Source organism: Schistocerca gregaria, chromosome 3 (genome assembly GCF_023897955.1).
Source record: "Schistocerca gregaria isolate iqSchGreg1 chromosome 3, iqSchGreg1.2, whole genome shotgun sequence".
Taxonomy (NCBI): Eukaryota; Metazoa; Arthropoda; class Insecta; order Orthoptera; family Acrididae; genus Schistocerca; species Schistocerca gregaria.
The window spans coordinates 840,109,796-840,129,096 of NC_064922.1; the positions used below are offsets into that span (position 1 = coordinate 840,109,796).

Genomic DNA, 19,301 nt, shown 5'->3' on the forward strand with positions numbered 1-19,301 from the left:
AGCTCTCCGCAAGATGGGTTCCGCGATTGCTCACGCTTGACCAAAAACGAAATCGTGTGAAGTGTTGCAAGGATGGTTTGCAACTGTTCAGGAAGAATCCGCAGGACTTTAAGCGTTGTTTCGTCACTGTGGATGAAACATGGATACATTACTATACTCCCGAGACCGAACAATAATCTAAACAATGGGTTACCAAGGGAGAATCTGCACCAAAAAAGGCGAATTCCATTCCGGCCCGAAAGGTTATGGCGACTGTCTTTTGGGATTTGCAAGGGATAATCCTCACCTGCTATCTGGAAAATGGTAAAACCATTACAGGTGAATATTATTCATCGTTATTGGACCGATTGAAAACTGAGCTGCAAGAAAAACGCCGGCAACTGGACCGCAAAAAAATCGTTCTATTACGACAGTGTACCAGCACACGCCTCAGCAGTTGTGGTCGTAAAATTAATGGAAATAGGATTCCAACTCATTTCACATCCCCCCTATTCTCCACACTTGGCTCCCTCGGACTACTATTTGTTCCCTAATTTGAAGAGATGGCTGGCGGGACAAAGAATTTATTCAGACGAGGAGGTGAATTCAGCAACTAATAGCTATATTGCAGACTTTCACAATTCCTATTATTCGGAAGGGATCTACAGGTTAGAACAGCGTTGGATGAAGTGTATACGTCTAAAAGGAGACTATGTCGAAAAATAAAAGAACGTATACCCCAAACAAATAAGAAATTTTTATTTTTGAATGGATTTTCAAACGCCCCTCGTACTTAAAAAAAAACAGTAAATGTGGAAGGATATGAACACGTGTTGTGATAAGGCGTGTATCTGCAATTGCGAATATAATGAGACTCTAGCTGAACACTTTATTGCACACACATGAAAATTTCTGCCGGACCAGGACTCGAACCCAGGGTCATCACTTTACGTGAGTGGTTGCTTTAACAACTTCGGCTATCCAAGCACGCTTCCAGGACTGACCCAAACCTCCACATGTCACCAGATGTCCACGTCCTCCAGTCGCAGAATCGCTGTGGTATCCAAACGGGGACAAGCTTACTTATCATGATTGAATAGTAGACTGTGAAAAACTGCAAATGGTATTTACAAGTCTAGGCAAAGGCCGCGTTAATACTAAATAAGTCTCTTCCTGTGCTGGAATCAAAGCGGTAGTGTGAGTGCAGGACATGGACACATGGTGGTATATGAGGGTTTGGTTTCGTCTTGACAGCATACTCCGATATATGAAGTTGTTAAGGCGACCGCTCGCGTAAAGTGGGAATGTATAGTAACATGTTACACACAGACATTGCAGAGGGTACGTTTTGCAGCATTGTGCGTTGCAGTCAGCAGAAAAAAAGCTTGGAGATGATGGTTATTCTCAGTATGTCAGTGCTACGTGTCATAAAGCGGCATCCGTGAGACAATGTTTTGCGGACAATAACATTCCTGAAATAGACTGGCCTTCCCAGAGTCCCAGTCTGAACACAGTGCAGCACCTATGGGACGAGTTACTAAGTCGACTTCTCTACAGACCATAACGTCCAGCTTCATTACCTTCTCTGATTTTTGGCTCCTGAGGAAGAATTGGCTGCCATTCCTCCACAGATGTTCAGTCGCCTCATTAAAAGTGTTCCCAATATAGCTCAGATCGTCATAGAGGTGAAGGGTGGATACAATCCTTACTAATGTCCAGTAATAGGTGTCCAGATACTTTTGATCAGATAGCGTGTCGCGGAAAGGGTTTACTTCCTTCACGCACAATAGCCTCTTTCTTCTTGGACTGTGAGAGTTGTGTATAAGTGTATCTGGCAAATGTACCATTTGCGCACCCCTTGTAAAAACTTGGCACAGTCGCTGATGGGAGCCAGCTCAGTCGATGGAAATCTATGGTATTTGACTCGTACTGACAGCTTCCCCTCGCTGCCTACTTAAGCTGACTGCTTAAGAAGACAGCATTGAGTTCAGCATGTCGCCTGCTCCTGTATGCGAATACTGTCTTGACACCTGGAGATAACGGCACGCAAAACAAAACTCAACACATCGAAGACAATGGCGACAACAATGTTGGCGTACATGGCATTGTATGCTGTGTTAAGGTCGGTAGTGCACCGAAACACGTGAATTTCGGTACAAAGTCATACATTTTTTTGGTTCGGCAACTCACATCAGCCATCACATGTGTATGAAATGTAGACAGTTGACTGACCCACTTTCCAACGTGCAGCATGGCACTGTCAGGACAATAGGTTGAACTCAATGTAGGTGGGAACAGGTAATGTCAGTGTAAATCACTCGGATCGCGCCATGCATCTTTCACTGCAGCGGTGGCTGTAACAATTCACTGACGAAGGTTGTCGTTTTCACCGTGTATATCAGTGTTGGAGAGGTTTATGTTACAATAGTGAATCTGGAGTGCTTGAATGAGTGAGAATGGTGAGGCTCTGGGTGAGGTGTTCGTGTGGCGATAGGTCTAGAAGACAAGGACATGAATCAGCTGGGTGAGGGCAGTTTGTCGCTGACAGCGCTGATAATGGGTCGACTGCCTTCTTGCACAAGTAAAATACCGCCAGCCAGATCTGGTAGCAGCCGATGGTGTTGTAAGATGTCTGCACTGAGGACAGGTTCTGCGACATCGACGATGAGGAAGGTCCATGGTAGCAGGTCGTCGGAACCCAGATCACTGACAGTGGTGGTTGAGTCATACGCGGCATTTGTAGTGTCATTCGCCACACGAAACTGAATGTGCAATGTGACAGCAGGAGGGGGCACGCCATTGAGGGTGTGGTGCTGACGTCGGCACCTGTATTGACAAGTAGGTGTCCACGAGTCGGCGACCTTTGCAATGTTAGCTGTAAACTGATGCTTTGTCAATGCAAACTGTTGGCGTGTATTCTATCTATGAGCTGTAATTTCACATCGTTTCACATTATGAGTTGCTCCTGAGAGAGCAGTCTTATGACCCACAAAGTACGTAGAGTCTGGTCGCGCATTAGATTTTTGTCCACCAGAGTTCAGGGGCGGTTCCACAACTGTGAAGGAGTGTTCTCACCAAAGGCTTCCTTGTAAATATCCTGTTTGAGTTGTTCTGGTGTCTGCAACAGGCGCTAGAACAGGGCTGTGTTGCATTTGTTGGCTGTGAGCATCTTGAAAAATAAGTGACTAATCAAATCTACCTGATCACTGAGGTGACTCAGGAGAGTGATGACCTTAGAACTGTCATCTATTATTCCATGTGCGGCCATGATGCACTCACTAACGACGACCCACATGGGTTGATAGGCTTGGAATGGTGGAAGCTTGAATATCGAACGAAAATATGGATGAGTAGGCACCGCATAGGCTGGAACATATACGGACCCAGTGTATCGAAACCTGACGTGGTAAGCACAGCAACAGCGTCACTAGCTAAAATTTCACTTGGCTGTATCACCTGTTGCAATGCACATAGGGGATGCAGTAGATACACGGGCAGGGAAAACGGATCGGGACGTTGCACAGTTTCTTGCGCAGAAAACACTGGAAAAGTTGTGTATAAAGTAAGAACACTCTGTACACACGACTGTCTGACGCCATTTTCCAGGCTGTACTATAGGCACAAGCGACGTGGGAGGCATGACATACTCAAGTGGTGAAAAACAGATTGGAACATTGCACAGAATGAGGCATGGAAAATGCCGAAAAAGTCGACGGTACAGTAGATACACCATGCACACTCGAGGGAGTGTTTGTTTGACACCATTGCTCAGAAGAAAGTCAACATAGTTCACTACTGGAATACGACACTGTTGAATTACATCCTAGATTTTGGGCACAGAGTGATGAGACGCTCTCAGTTCCACCATACTGTGGCGTGGCATATAACAAGAAGTAGAATGGGAGTCACTGTCTGTCTGCGGTAATTGCGGGACTCCAGAGTGTGAAAATGGCTGCATTGTTATTGCGTAATTACCAGCACAATTTGCGGCCATAAAATGGGCCAGACACGGTCGTCATGGGCACCAACGTAGCTCTTAGCCATAGTGGTGGGTAAACAACATTATACACATACATCTCGTATACACTGATAAGCAAGAACATTATAACCACCTACATAATTGCCAGTATGTCCACATTTGGCATGGAAGCAACGAGGCCCTGGTACGTCGCTGGAGGGAGTTGCCATCTACAAACAAAAGTCACCTCCCATAAATTCAGGGAGGGGGGCGATGAGCTCTGACGGCATGTTTAATCACATCCCAGATGTGTTCGATCAGGTTCAGATCTGGGGAGTTGGGCGCCAGCACATCAACTGGAACTCGCCGTTGTATTCCTCAAACCACCTCATCAAACTCCTGGCCTTATGACATAGCGCATTACCTTGCTGAAAAATGCCACTGCCATTGGGAAACGTGATTGTCATGAAGAGGTGTGCGTGGTTGCGACCAGTATATGATACTGTCTTGCACGAGATCCAACGGACGAATGGATGCCCACATGAATGTTCCCCATAGCATAATGGAGCCGCTGCCAGCTAGTCTCTGTCACACAGTGCAGGTATCAAGGAGCTGTTTTCCTGGAAGACGACTGATTTGCGGCCTCCCATTGGCATGGTGAAGAAAATATCGGGATTAAGCAGGCCATGTAACAGTCTGCCATTGCGCCAACGTCTAATGCCAATAGTCACAAGTCTGTGTTAGTCGTAGTTGCGATGTCGTGGTGTTAACATATATGGGTCATCGCAGCAGAGGCCCAACGCTAGAAGTGTTCAGTGCACTGTGCATTCAGATGCTCATGTGCTCTGCCCAACATTAAAGTCTGATGTTAGTTCCGCCACAGTTTGCCATGTGTCCTGCTTTATCAATCTGCCCAGCCTATGACATTGGACATCTATAGTGAGGGGCAGCCGCCCAACCCCACGATGTCTAGACGTGGTTTCACTTTGGTTTCGCCACGTGTCCACGACATACACTACTGCACTCCTTGAGCACCTGACAAGACATGCCGTTTCCGAAACGGTTGTGCTGAAGCTACAGGCCGTCATAATCTGCCCATGGTCAAACTCAGACAGCTCGCGCGTCTCTCCTGTTCGACATAAGGACAGCACAATCACTGAAACTACGTGTATATACACCGTGCATGTGTCCGTCTAGTAGTCTTTCCTCGAAAGATGCTCCTGATATCGCTGGACGGGTTTCTATCGATAGCAGATCGGTGGCCATAATGTTCTGGCTGGTCAGTGTAAATGGCGATTTATTATCGAGCATTATAACCTACACAATGTGCGACCAGCACATGACAAGTCAGAGAGCAGACTGTCACACCAAGGAGAGTCCATACGATGCACTGCTACTGGGAACCAGCATGGGTGTGTGTGTTTGTCCTTAGGATAATTTAGGTTAAGTAGTGTGTAAGCATAGAGACTGATGACCTTAGCAGTTGAGTCCCATAAGATTTCACACACATTTGAACAATAAGAAATTTCCTCCTTGCACTGATCGGTAAATGAACTGATCACAATATCTCGAATAAACTATATTTGGAAAGCTTTTTCATTACAATACTACCCTACTCCACATTTTTTTTTTTTTTTTTCAGGACACGGCTCTGTTCTTAATGCTGACGGAGAGGTTGAAATGGATGCCATCGTTATGGAAGGAACAGGACTTAATGCAGGTACAACAATTAATACTGCAAATAACGTGGTAATTCCATTTCATTTTAGTAATACAGCATACAGATAAATTATTGTACATTAAAGAGATTAATTTTCAGGAGCTGTTGGTGCCATCAAGAATGTATCTCACCCAGTGTATGTAGCCAGACTGGTGATGGAGAACACATCACATGTGTTGCTCGTTGGTGATGGTGCAAAACGTTTTGCTAATGATATGGGAGTTCCAGATGTGCCTATGGAATCTCTGATAACGCAGAAAGCAAAACATGCTTTGGAGAAATTTAAGAAGAGTAAAAGTAATGATCCAACTCGAACAGAACTGGGGTAATGTAAATGTTATAGTATCTTGGCTGATTTTTCGCACTATATATATATATATATATATATATATATATATATATATATATATATATATATATATATATATATATATATGTATATATGTATATATATATATATATATACAGGATGTATCCTTAAGAGCATACAAAAATGTAGTAGGACATACAGAATGTTCCACTGAACAATTTGAGGTAGGGAACGCGGGATCGGAGAAGCCAGCTTTAAGTTTATATGGAAGTAAACTTGCCTATCGCTTTATCTAGTATTACTGTTTTCTGTTATTTACAACTAACATGCGCACAACTTTACATGTAATGTGCTGTTTATTTACATGTGCATTCTTTATTTCCTGTAAGGTAACAAGAAGGACGAGCCTCATTACCCGAAGTCATGATGCAGGTTTTGTTTACTTTACTTGTCCGTAAGGTGGCTATGTTGTATCGTATTTACATTGTCCCATGACAGAACGTGCTATGAATCAATGACAGACGCATTCATTACTCAGAGCTATTCAGAGACGTACAGTACAATATGATGGAGCGGTACCGGTACAGTATCCCCTGGTCGCTGGACTGGAAGGGGAGGTCGTATCCTATGGTCTGCAAGGTCACCTGACATGATTCCGCTTGATTATTTCCTATGGGAATATCTAAAGTCACTTGTGTATGAGACCCAAGTGGATACGAAGATGGAATTATATACCAGAATTATAGCTGCTTGCGATATGATCCGAAACACACCAGGGATATTTTTGAGGATGCGTCAGAATCTTGTTCGCCGATGTCACTAGCTTGCATTGAGGCTGATGGCTGTCTGTTTCAGCACATATTGTAATATACAGTACAAATCGTACGTTCACTGCGCCAATGATGGTATTTGCGCTTAATTAATGTAAATAAAAACGTACACAGTAATGTGATTTTATTCCTATTATCTCCTTAAACTGGCTCCTCCGATTCCAGTTTCCCTGGCTCAGATTGTTCAGTGGTGCATCCGCTATGTCCCGTTAAATTTTTGCACGCTGTTGCGGAAACACCCTGCGTATCTATGAGGCGTGTGTTCCTTTGGACACCGTTTGCAGCTGCGCAGTCTAGGGCTCCTTCCCACGGTTCGTGCTGCTCCTCCCATCGGAAGTTCGAGTCCTCCCTCCGGTGTGGATGTGTGTGTTGTCCTTAGCGTAAGTTAGTTTAACTAAGATTAAGTAGTGTGGAAGACTAAGGACCGATGACCTCAGCAGTTTGGTCTCACAGGAACTTATCAGCAACACACCATTTTGATCGAGCACCCGTTGTAAATTAAGACACATAGGAATTACAGAACTTTTCTGTGAGAAAACAGTGATAAAAATCAAGGGGCCAAGTTGAAAACATGTGTTGGATCAGGATTCGAACCCAGGTCAGACCCAAATTCTCTACTGCCACACACACTACTAATGTAGTGCCCCCCTAGGGGGGGGGGGGGCTGCTGCCAGCAGCGTAATATGCTGCTCTACAGCCTACAGAAAAGTTAAAAAACATAATGAGAATAGAAACAAACAAGAAAAACAGGCGATAAAACAGTGACATTGTAAAAAAAAACTGTAAAATGGCGGTAAGGTGTGGAATTAAAAATATAAAAACACTGCGGTGACGACGCGGATGAAGGAGTAGACAGACACAATTAAAAAGCACCGTGACAGTCTGGTTTCTGTTTGCATGAGATAAAAACACAACTAGCGACAGTACGGCGGCTGTTTGCAACACTGACAGGGGACGCACAACACTGAACAATCACTTATAACAGCACTATACAGATGACACAACGTCAGATGGAGGAGAAGGGAGGACGCGGACCTATGATGGGAAAAAACGGGAGGAGAGGAAAAGATAAAGGGGGGAGCCAATGAAGGAGGGGGCATAAAAGAGAGGGGGCTGGTTGGATGCGAGAAGGAGTGGGAAAGGCAATGGAGGGGAGGGCAGGAAGGACTCAGGGGAGAGAAGGGAGGTAGAAAGAAGGTAGGTGGGGAAGAAACAGGATGGAAGGGGCGTAAGAGGGAGTCCAGGGAAACGAGTGAGGAAAGGAGGGGGAGGTGATGATCAGAGTTGATAGGAGGGGTAAATGGAGGGAGAGAGGGCACCATGCATGGGGGGAAGTTGACAGAAACCACCTTGGGAAAGGAGATGGATGGTAGGGTGGACACAACAGTGAAAGCACGGCAGAGGGCGGGGGTTGGAGAGGAGATATGTCATTGGCCGTCTCACCTCAGTTATATATACAGTGTGATTATAACTAAAGTTAAACTTTCAAACCGCTGTAGAAATAATACCGCTGGTCAGAATGACATCAAATTGCAACGGAATATTATCGGAGAAGGGGGAAAAGTATGACAGAAGAAAAAGAAATAGTGTCAAAATTGTCCAATAGATGGCGCTGTGTGTGTCAGAATCTGTCATGCGCACGACACATTGAAGTTGGTATAAACACACCGGGTACACGACTTTTCTTCCTTCCGCACCTGCGACGTTCGCCATGACTGTCTCAATGCTTGGTCGCGATCTGCTTGTAAAGCTGCATTACAAGAATGATGACTGTGCACACGTCACTCTGCAGAAGTTTCGGACACTGAAGGGTTTGAAAAAAGGCATTGGTCTGATGACTGCCCTGGGTCTGCGGAAAATGATTCGGAAATTCGAAAAGACGGGTTCTTATGGTGTGCAACCTGGTAGAGGGGGGAAACGAATTGATTCGACGCCATTGGAAGCAGTGGCCACAGCAATACAGGAGGAGACGCGTATTGGTGTGCAAACGTGTAGTGCACGGTGAGTTGCCTAGCTTTGGACATCCTCGTGAGCACGGTGCGTAAAATTCTACAAAACATCCTTCTTTGCTATCCATTCAAAATTTTCCAAGTGCACGAGTTGCTTCCTATTGACTTGCCAGCAAGAGAGATCTTTGCTTTAGAATTTCTTGGTCGTGTGGAAGTAGGCAACGATTGGCAGTGGAAAATTTGTGGACAGTCGAAGCCCACTTCCGTCTCAAAGGATATGTGAATACACAGAATTGTCGAATATGGGCAACGAAAAATCCACACTCAAATCAACCAGTACCACTTCATCTTGAAAAGCTCACTGTGTGGTGGGGGTTTACGGCATCAGTTATCAAAGGGCCACATTTTTTCGAAGAGACAGGTGACTCCTGTCCTGTTACCTGTACCGTCAATGATAAGAGCTATGAGTGTTTTATGCGCAACCACGTCATTCCAGCTCTTCTACAGCGTGGATGTGTGGATGGGATCATTTTTACGCAAGATCACGCACCTCCGCACATTGCAAATCCAGTGAAGCAGTTGCTGAATCGCCCTTCCGGAAATGATAGAATTTATCAGCCGCCATTTCCCTACAGCCTGGCCGGCCCGATCACCTGATCTTAATTCGTGTGACTTCTGGCTGTGAGGCTATCTGAAAGATGTTGTGTTCAGTATTCCGATCGCAAACTTAGCTGGATTGAAGGCACACATTGCGCAACACATTCAGAAACACTTCGACCAGTTGTGGAACATGCTGTTTCTCGATTTCAACTTGTTGCAGAAAACGGTGGACAACATGTTGAACATGTTTTGCGCTAGTCACACGGAAATTAATAATCCGATTTGATTTTGATTGGTGCTTTTTATGGCCTCAGGACTATTAAAAAGCGATTTTTCCCAGCCTATGTGATACGACTTTGCCATGGTGGATTGGCTTACGTAACTAACAATATCACTCATGTACACCCATGCACACTGAGTAGTACAGTTTGTTTAACGTCAAACTACACCGTAGGCACTGTTGTATGATACATTTGTCATTTGTTGTCGACCACTATTAAATTATGATGCTTACAGCGCGATCTTTTACTATATATATATATATATATATATATATATATATATATATATATATATATATATATATATATATATTGAAGGGAAGGCAGCCAATGATCTCTTCACTGAAGATGCACCCCAAGCTTGAACTCTTACAGTATCACCGAAATGCCGTGAGTAATGATGATAAATGGGCAAGGGCCACTACATTAGTAGTGTGTGGATAAGGTGAGAGTTTAGGTCTGATGGCAGGTGTGCTAGGGTAGCCCGTGCAGTCACGATGACTACTGTGTCTAGATGGCTCAGCTGTCAGAGCATCTGCCTAGTAAACAGGAGACGAAGGTTCGAATTCCAATCTGGCATAGATTTTCCACTTTCCCACTGACAGCCAATGTCTATAACTCCTTTGTGTCTGTATACAAATAACTTGATGGGTACAAGCTAAAGTTTACTACTTCTTTACTAGGTTCATTGTGTATGGTGCATTGCCATATGACTGGAGGAAGTGCACAGTTTTAATTATTCTTTCTTCCTGTGACAGATATGATTTTATCCAAGTAATAAAACTGTGTGTTTTATTACCCATTTTTACATCTATCCAGCCTTACCATTCAGAAAAATTACAAAGCTCTTGTTGTGTTCAATATATTGTTAACAGAATTTTGGGTGAGATGCTGCACCTTGATATGATATCATTTCACAAACGAATGCAATTTCTCTAGACATATACTGAGATACAGTCAGAAAATGTGGCAGTCTCGTTTAACTTGAAATGTGTCAGATTGCGTTAATGCAAAGTCTAGGCATTCAGATTCGCCCTTCACTTGAGTGCACCCACACATTCTGATTTGCCATCACTGTGGCAGAAAAGACAGGAGAATGGGAGCTAATTTTCTCGAAGTGCGTTTTATACTGAGCCCTATCAACTAGTCTGAGCAGAGAAATTAATGAGATAATCCATGCTGTGGGAAGTCATTTCACATTTGTATCCAATACTGACTGTCAACATAGCTCATTGAACGAACAACCGAAACTACAGCTTCGTGCACGGTGCCTATTTAAAGATGAGGTGGAACAGTTACCGTAAAATGTTAAAATACAAGTAGTATTTTAAGTTAGTTAGTTATGTGATCTATCCATCTCATCTTCAGCATTCTTCTGTAACGCCACTGTTCAAAAGCTTCTATTCTCGTCTTGTCTAAACCGTTAATCATCCATGATTTGTTTCCATTCAAGGCTACACTCCAGACAGATACCTTCAGAAAAGACTTCCCAACACTTCATTCTATATTCGATGTTAACAATTTTCTCTTCTTAAGGAACGCTTTTCTTGTCATTATCATTCTACTTTTCACATCCTTTACTCTGGCCATCATCAGTTAGTATACTGTGAAGATAGCAAAACTCATCTACTTCTTTAAGTGTCTCGTTTTCTAATCTGTTTCCCTCAGCAGCACTTGATTTAATTCGAGTACATTTCATTATCCTTGTTTTGCTTTTGTTGATTATATTCTCTTTTCAAGACACTGTCCATTTCGGTCAACTGCTCTTCTGAGTCTTTTCTGGTCTCTGGTAGAATTACAACCTCACAGACAAACCTCAAAGTTTATATTTTTTCTTCCCTAGCTTTCATAGCTTCTCCAAATTTTTATTTGTTTCCTTATACCGCTTTTTCAATGAGCAAATAATATAACACTGGGGAAAGGTTACAACCCTGTCTGACTCCCTTCTCAACCACTGCTTCTCTTTCATGCCTGTCTCTGGTAGAATTACAACATCACAGACAAACCTCAAAGTTTATATTTTTTCTTCCTGAGCTTTCATAGCTTCTCCAAATTTTTATTTGTTTCCTTATACCGCTTTTTCAATGAGCAGATAATATAACACTGGGGATAGGCTACAACCCTGTCTGATTCCCTTCTCAACCACTGCTTCTCTTTCATGCCCCTTGACTCTTACAACTGCCGTCTGGTTTCTGTACAAGTGGTAAATAGCATTTGGCAATTTTTTCCTTACTGCCTTCAGAATTTCTAAGAGAATATTCCAGTCAGTATTGTCTAAAGCTTTCTCCAAGTCGGTAAGTGATATCAAGGTAGGTTTGTTATTCCTTAAACTATCTCCTAATATAAGCCATAGCTCAGTATTGCCTCACGTGTTCCAACATTTCTCTGGAACCCGAGGTCAGCTTCTACCAGTTTCTCCATTCTTCTGTGAATAATTCGCGTTAGTATTTTCCAAACATGACTTATTATACTGAAGTTCGGTAATATTCACACACGTCAGCACCTGCTTTCTTTGGAACTGGAATTGTTACATTCTTCTTGAAATCTGCCTCACACATCTTGCACATCAGGTGTAATAGTTTTGTCAGAGGTGGCTCTCCAAAGGATATCAGTAATTCTGACGGAATGAAAATGAAAATACGTATTTGCAACAGACTTTGAAATTATTTTGATTAACAATAAATTGTACATTGTTCAAATGGCAAAAGTGATATGAATTACTTTCATGTGCATCATTTTAAGTGCGCACTTTTACAGAGGGACATATATAAAAGCCAACCAAAAATGTTCAAAAATCTCAAATTTTCTAATTGAAGACTTCATTAATTAAAATGTTATTCCGGTAATACTACACACCTTTGGAAAGAGAAAAATAGGACTACGGACTATGACGTTTTTGAAATAATTGCATTCTAAGTTTCGAACATTCGGGAACCAACAACTTTGTACAACTTTTCAGAAAAGATAAAGTGTTCTTTGGAAAGACGAGAAGAGGGTTTTTTATACGGTAGTTCAGTCAAAAAACAAACAACTGTGAGTAGGTTCGGATTTCCAGGTGCATTTAGTTTTCACCATTTGTAAATTTTTGAATATTTTTCTAAATAAAGTGTTTCTACACGAACTGTTTACGTTGTATTTATCAAAAACCTAAAAGCAATACAACGAATAATAATTTCTAGAAAAATGCATCTTGTATAGGAATTTCTTGTAGTAAAGAGTGTCCCATAGAGAACACACTTTTAAAATGCGTGCCATTCCTATTCTAGTATGTTGACAGCAGTGATGGCTGCATGAGTGTCATCTGTTTGCTTTGTGGTTAGTAATAAAGCAGTACACGACAGAATAGTGTGTTGGCCTAGTGAAAACGTGTCACTAATGCGGTGAAGATTGGGCAGAAACAATTCGTAAACTCAGTGGGATGTTTAGTCAATGTCATGCACCGAATAAGTTGATTTTGATGAGACTGAGTGCTAAATTTGAGAAAAGCTGTGTGGTCGTGGGTATTACACCCTCGTGGCGTCCTTGTATTAGTCGTTGTACGCAGAACGTCGCCATTATGTATAATAATATAGCTCTTAGTTTAACGAAAAGTACTTGCTGATGTTCACCGCAGTTGGATATTCCCAGGACCAGCGTGCAACAAATTCTCAAAGGTGGTCTGTGCCTTCGGGTTAGTAAAATCCAACTGGCACAAGAAGGAAATCGCCAAGCGTTTACTGTTCGGTGCTCTCCGATCAAAGATCAGGCAACAGTTTCATCAAAAAACTAACGTTCACTGACGAGGCGCAGTTTCTGTTGAATAGCTTCAGGAAAAAAAAAAAAAAAACTGTGCGGTTTGGGACACAGAAAACACTCGAGCAATTATGGAGAAGCCATTACAACCACAACGAGTGACTGTGTGATGTTGTATTTGGGCTATGGGCGTTAATTAGGCCGTACTTCTACTAAGATGGCTCCAGAAACGCATAACCGCTGGACGGTGTATTGCTACCGCAATATTTTAAGAGAGTTTCTGTGGTCCGAACGGGATCGTGTGAATACTGAAGGGTTTTGGTTTCATGAAGATGGCACAACCCATCAGCATCATTTGCAACATTCTACTTGTTACGAGACAGGTAGATGTAGATGTAGGTTTTGTGGTTGACGACGTGAATTGGCCACTAGATCTTGTGATCTGACATCATGAGATTTCTTTCTGTGGGGATATTTGAAATCTTGTGTATACCAACAAACCACGAAGTCTTTCACAATTGCAGGCCATAATTCAGCATGTAATTTCAAAAATATAGGTGCAAATAAGGCGAAAAGTTAAAGAAAATTTCATCGAAAGAACGAGAGTGTGCCTGTAGAGTCATAGAGGGCATTTGAATTGTATCATGCAATAATGTGAAAATAGCTTAATGTCATCAATTAATTTGTATATTATTATGCTTTAAGAAGTTGCTTTGATTATGGGGACACATGTAATATGAAAAACATACGAGAAAGACAGAAAAATGAAAAGAAGAAAATAATATTCGTATTAGGACTGGTAGTATAGCAAATCGAGCTGTTCCACCTTCCTATATTACAAGATTTGTGTGGATTTCTTGTTACCTTCACACAATAGCACATTTATATTATATATTTTGTTTCTCAAATTATTTTTTATAAAATTATAATATAATTTGGAAATCCACAGAGGTGTTGGCACTGTAGGGGCAGTAGCTGTGGATTCTGAGGGTCATGTAGTATGTGCAACCTCCACTGGTGGAACGAGTGGCAAAATGGTTGGACGTGTTGGAGACACTCCTATACCAGGTAAATTTAGTTTATATTGAGCGTATTCGAAGGAAAATTTGTTGAGAAATAATTTGCAACGGAATATAATTTCAAATCCACTGACTTGCTTTCAGGTTCTACAGTATGTTATTATCTTGAAAATTCCAGAACTATCACCTTTCATCAAATGAATATCAGAAAAAGCACACAAAAAGTTGCCCAAAAAGTTGTGTACATTTTCTTCTAGGTTGCCTAAAACATGTCAAAAATGTGAAACAGTTCTTAATTATGCATCACAAGTAAGTACACTGTTAAATATTGTGGTTAAACGCACTGTTTGCAGATGTGCTATAAATGGTACTTGTCACTGATGCAGCAATGATGATGTGCCACGCCATTTAGTGCACAGTCTTGAACACGAAGCTTGGCAGCAGACGACCCCTATATGCTCCCATGTTGACCCAAATGGCATCGTCAGTTACAATTGCAGAGGGCACAATATCTTGGAAACATAGCCATGGATGAATCGGCACATGTCACATGGTAACAAACCACGTATCTTGTTACACCAGCTTGATGAACGATACCAGGCGAATGAATGCTCGAAATATTCACCATGCCACGGACACAGGCCGGTTGCTGCACGAAACATTCTCCTGGGCTTTCATGAGACCTGTGGTAGTAATTGAAAGCACCAGGACCGCTGTAGACTAGACGAACATTATTGCTGACCACTCGCACCCTTTCATGTTTGATGTCTTCATCGACAGTGATGATACTTTCCAGTAGAATAACAGTACGTGTCACAAGGCTGGAATGTGATACAGTGAGTTCACGCTGATGTCTTAGCCACGAAATTCGCCTAGTTTGAACTCGATGGAACACATCTCAAGTGCTATCGAGTGCCAGCCATGTGTCCCAAAACCACTGGCATGTAATTTGCAGGAACTGTGTGACTTGTGTGCAGACATCAACCGGCTTGATGAGTCAGCTCAAACGAAGATACGGGCTTAGCTACCTTGTATGACCATACCTTAGAAACCACAGTGATGTTCATAGCAACCTTTGACTTAAAGATCGCTTCCTCTTAAGTAAATTAGAATGTTACGGTGTCACTGGCAGTGCTGCAGAATGGTTCAAAGCTTACCTAACTAACAGGAAACAAAGGGGGTCATTGTGAAACACATGTAGAGTAACCAATCAGTCTTCATCTGATTATTTACATGTGGTGTTTCTCGAGAGTCCATTTTGGGCCCATTGCTTTTCCTTGTCGTCATTAATGATCTATCGTCTGTTACATTGCCACATGCTAAGTTTTTTTGCTTGCAAATGATACAAAGATTGCAATATGTAGCAAGTCATGTACAGATTTAGAAATACCTGCTAATCAAATTTTCTCTGACATTAATAAATAATAATTAATAAACTAATTCACTGCCATTAAACTTTGAACAGACCCACTACATGCAGTTCATAACCTGTAAGAGATTTCCTTCCCTCATGTGTATATGAAGAAGACATGCAAATTGAAGAGGTTGGCAGCATTAAATTTCTGGTATTAAGTATGGAAGTGCATACTACCGAACTGCTGAAACGCCTAAAGAAGTCTGTATTTGCAGTGAGAATAATGTCAGATGTAGGAGATATAAATATGAAGTATTACATACTTTGCTTACTTTCATTCTATTATGTCATTCGCGATTATATTCTGGGGTAACTCGTCAACCAACCAAAAGTTTCTAGTGTGCAGAAGCGTGTAATAAGACTCATTTGTGATGTAGATTCTAGAACATCATGTAGAAAACTTTTCAAGGAACTTTGTATTCCAACCACTGCTTCTCAGTATATTTATTACTTAGTGAAATTTGTTTGCAAGTAATATACCTCTATTTCCAACCAATAGCTCAAAACATACATCTATTCTAGGAATGAGAACAATCTACATAAAGACCTAATACCACTATCTTGGTCCAAAAAGGGGTACAATATTCAGGAACACACATTTTCAATAAATTGCCAGCAACCATTAAAAACTTGGTTTCAGATGAAGCACGATTTAAACAGAGTTTGAAAGACTTTTTGATAGGTAACTACTTCTACTCTATAGTTTACTGTAATGTATTTGCCTATTTTGACTATCTCCTGACAAATGATCAGGGTAATGATTATTATACTCAAATGTTTCACATTTTTTAAGTTATGTATTCTGACTTGTTCCAAAGTCATGAGAATCATCTCTTTTTTGGGTCTACAGAACGAAATCTGTATCTAATTTAATATAATCTTATCTTAAGTTACTAGAATGAGACATATATGATTTAATGTTGATTTCATCAACACTTACTACCCTCTCTTTAGCTCTTTTTTATGTCGGTATTATTTTCATCTGTGATTCTCACTTCACATAACGTACCCCAGCTTTTGCTATATTTCATTGTAGTGTCTTTAGATAGCTGAAATATGAATCACACTTATACACTCATGCATCAGGCAGAGAAAAATAACAGCAATGGTGGTACAATCTTGTTTTATGAATTTCAAAAAAAAAAAAAGGGTCTCATTCTGACTGAAATTACTACAAGTGAATGTATATAATCATAGTACATAATTTTGAAACTTTATGAAATGGAAGTGTGTTATTATTTTTGTAGTATTTACATAAAGAAAAAATAACAGTGAATGTGAAAAGAAGCTAATCCATCAACTTAACTGCAGGTTCAGGAGGATACAGTGATGATCAGATTGGCACGGTATCCACTACAGGTGTTGGTGAATCTATTATGAAAGTTAATCTGGCCCATCTCGTTTTGAATATTATGAAACAAGGTAACGTATCACAATTTATTTTCTGTCTAATATGTAATTAGGTGATAAATATATTACCCTATGCATAACATTACAATAAAATTCAGATCTGTTTACCACCAAACATGGCACCTGTACAGTGCATTCTTGTGAAATATTATTTGGATTCTTACTTAACAAGTTGTCCCAGTTACAAATGTACATTCATTCTTACCTTCCCTTTTCAATCAACATCTTTCCTAATTATCTTCTAGTATACAAACATTTAACAATTTTGTTACTGAAATTGTGTTACTCTGACTGCCAATACCACAGTCTTGTTCTAAAAGTAGAAAAACACATTATTTTTCAGGTAAAACTGCTCAAGAAGCAACAATCGAAGCAGTTAATGAAATGACAAATAGGGTTGGTAAAACAGCAGGTGCTATAACTCTTTCTAATGCAGGAGATATTGGGATTGGGTTCAATTCAAAGAAAATGGCTTGGGCATACCAGAAAGGCAATGAAGTACATTATGGTATCAGAGAAGGTGATGACTTTATAGAGCAGATCAATTAAATTTTAATTTTGCCTTCAAGAATCATCAACTTCATATTCAGTTGAGCAACATCAGAATTATGTTAAAGTTTATTTACCTCACTACATAATTGTATATTATGTACACAATAAACAAAAATCAGGAACTGCAGTCATTCATAAGTAGTTGCATTATGTATGGCACATCGAAACATGTAACAGCACAGATATGTTACTTCCTATTGAGCTACAGCACTTTTCTTAGAACATATATATATTTTCTCAGATACAGTTCTACAGACACTCAGTCGCACTGACTTGTGGTCACTCTACAACTGACTGTTTCTGCTTGTAAACTATTTCTCAATTAATAAAGGATCATAATAAGAAATCTGATTTATGTAATATTGTTTACTGTTATTCTCACTGTGTATTATCTCCTCTTACATTATTGTTTACCTTGATTATATTGAAATTATTGTATTACTTATTAACTACATTAATGATAAATTAATTGTACTACCACTTACTAAACTTGTGGCATGTCATGTTTATGAAAAATGTGCTAAAATTATTTACTAACTTTGGAAAAAGTAAATACTGGTACTTGCTAAGATTTTATGTGGTGGTGTGCATTTCTATGCACCTACACATTTATTAGCTACTGATTGCTTTTCCTCAGTTTTGTTCATATACCCATTGTCTTGTAAATTCTGTTATTAATGTAATATGCACATTTATTTAATTTAAAACAAGCTTTTATTCTTCGTTATTATTGTATGTCCTAGAGATTATGAAAACTCATATTACAAATTTCATAGAAGTTGAGCAGAATCTTATAAAATAATTTTTGTCATTAATTATTTTGTTTTTCATTATAATACAATTTGAAGCTAATTACCAACAGGTGACTACACAAAGACACTATTCTGAACCATAGCAAATTGTCATCATCCATTTTCCAAATTTCTAACATTCACGTCAGTACAAAAAACAATAATTCGAGAATTTCTTATTGTTTGTACATATTTAAATCAGAAATGAAGAATGCAGGAGCAGAAAATGACACAATATAATGAATGTTGAGGATTTTTTAAGTAATACCTAAATTAAACATTATCTTTTCCTCTGAATAGTAATGTGTCAAAATCAGAGCAAAAAACGATACAATTACAATGTTGTTGCATCAGTTCCATCTCTGTTCACAAACTGTTTGTTACCTGAGACAGTGCTGTGCCAATAAAAGGATCTTTGCTTTTAGTATCGGTGACTATGTAGCAGTTAAATCTTACCTCACAAAATACTTCTTTGCTCATCTGTATCTGGACTAAATTGGTTCTCAATGGAAGACACTTCTCTTCGTTTTGTCATCAGTTGGTAACTGACAATATCCTGGTGTTACAACCCTCCTTACATTCATCATTTGGATGAATCAATGTGAGAAATAGTGGCAGAGACCATCATCAGAACTGGAGTATTGTGTTTCAGCCACTTAATACAGTGAGCCCTGGCTTTGTCTAGTACGACTGTTATCCACCACTAAAATACACAGGTGTGGGGAAAATCTATGTCTTAATGTGGGGTTGACCCTC

At 40.4% G+C, this 19,301-nt stretch overlaps 1 protein-coding gene across 2 annotated transcripts in view; it reads left to right on the forward strand.

The window, feature by feature from the left end:
• LOC126355817 (isoaspartyl peptidase/L-asparaginase) overlaps positions 1-18,972 on the forward strand; it is a 76,338-nt gene extending 57,366 nt beyond the window's left edge. For both annotated transcript variants that reach the window (XM_050006261.1, XM_050006260.1), the window contains exons 3-7: positions 5,580-5,657; positions 5,757-5,982; positions 14,309-14,427; positions 17,104-17,214; positions 17,546-18,972. In XM_050006261.1, coding sequence (XP_049862218.1) covers positions 5,580-5,657; positions 5,757-5,982; positions 14,309-14,427; positions 17,104-17,214; positions 17,546-17,751 — 740 coding nt within the window. In that variant the 3' untranslated portion in view covers positions 17,752-18,972. The remainder of the gene's footprint in view (positions 1-5,579; positions 5,658-5,756; positions 5,983-14,308; positions 14,428-17,103; positions 17,215-17,545) is intronic.
• Positions 18,973-19,301: the final 329 nt, after the last annotated feature.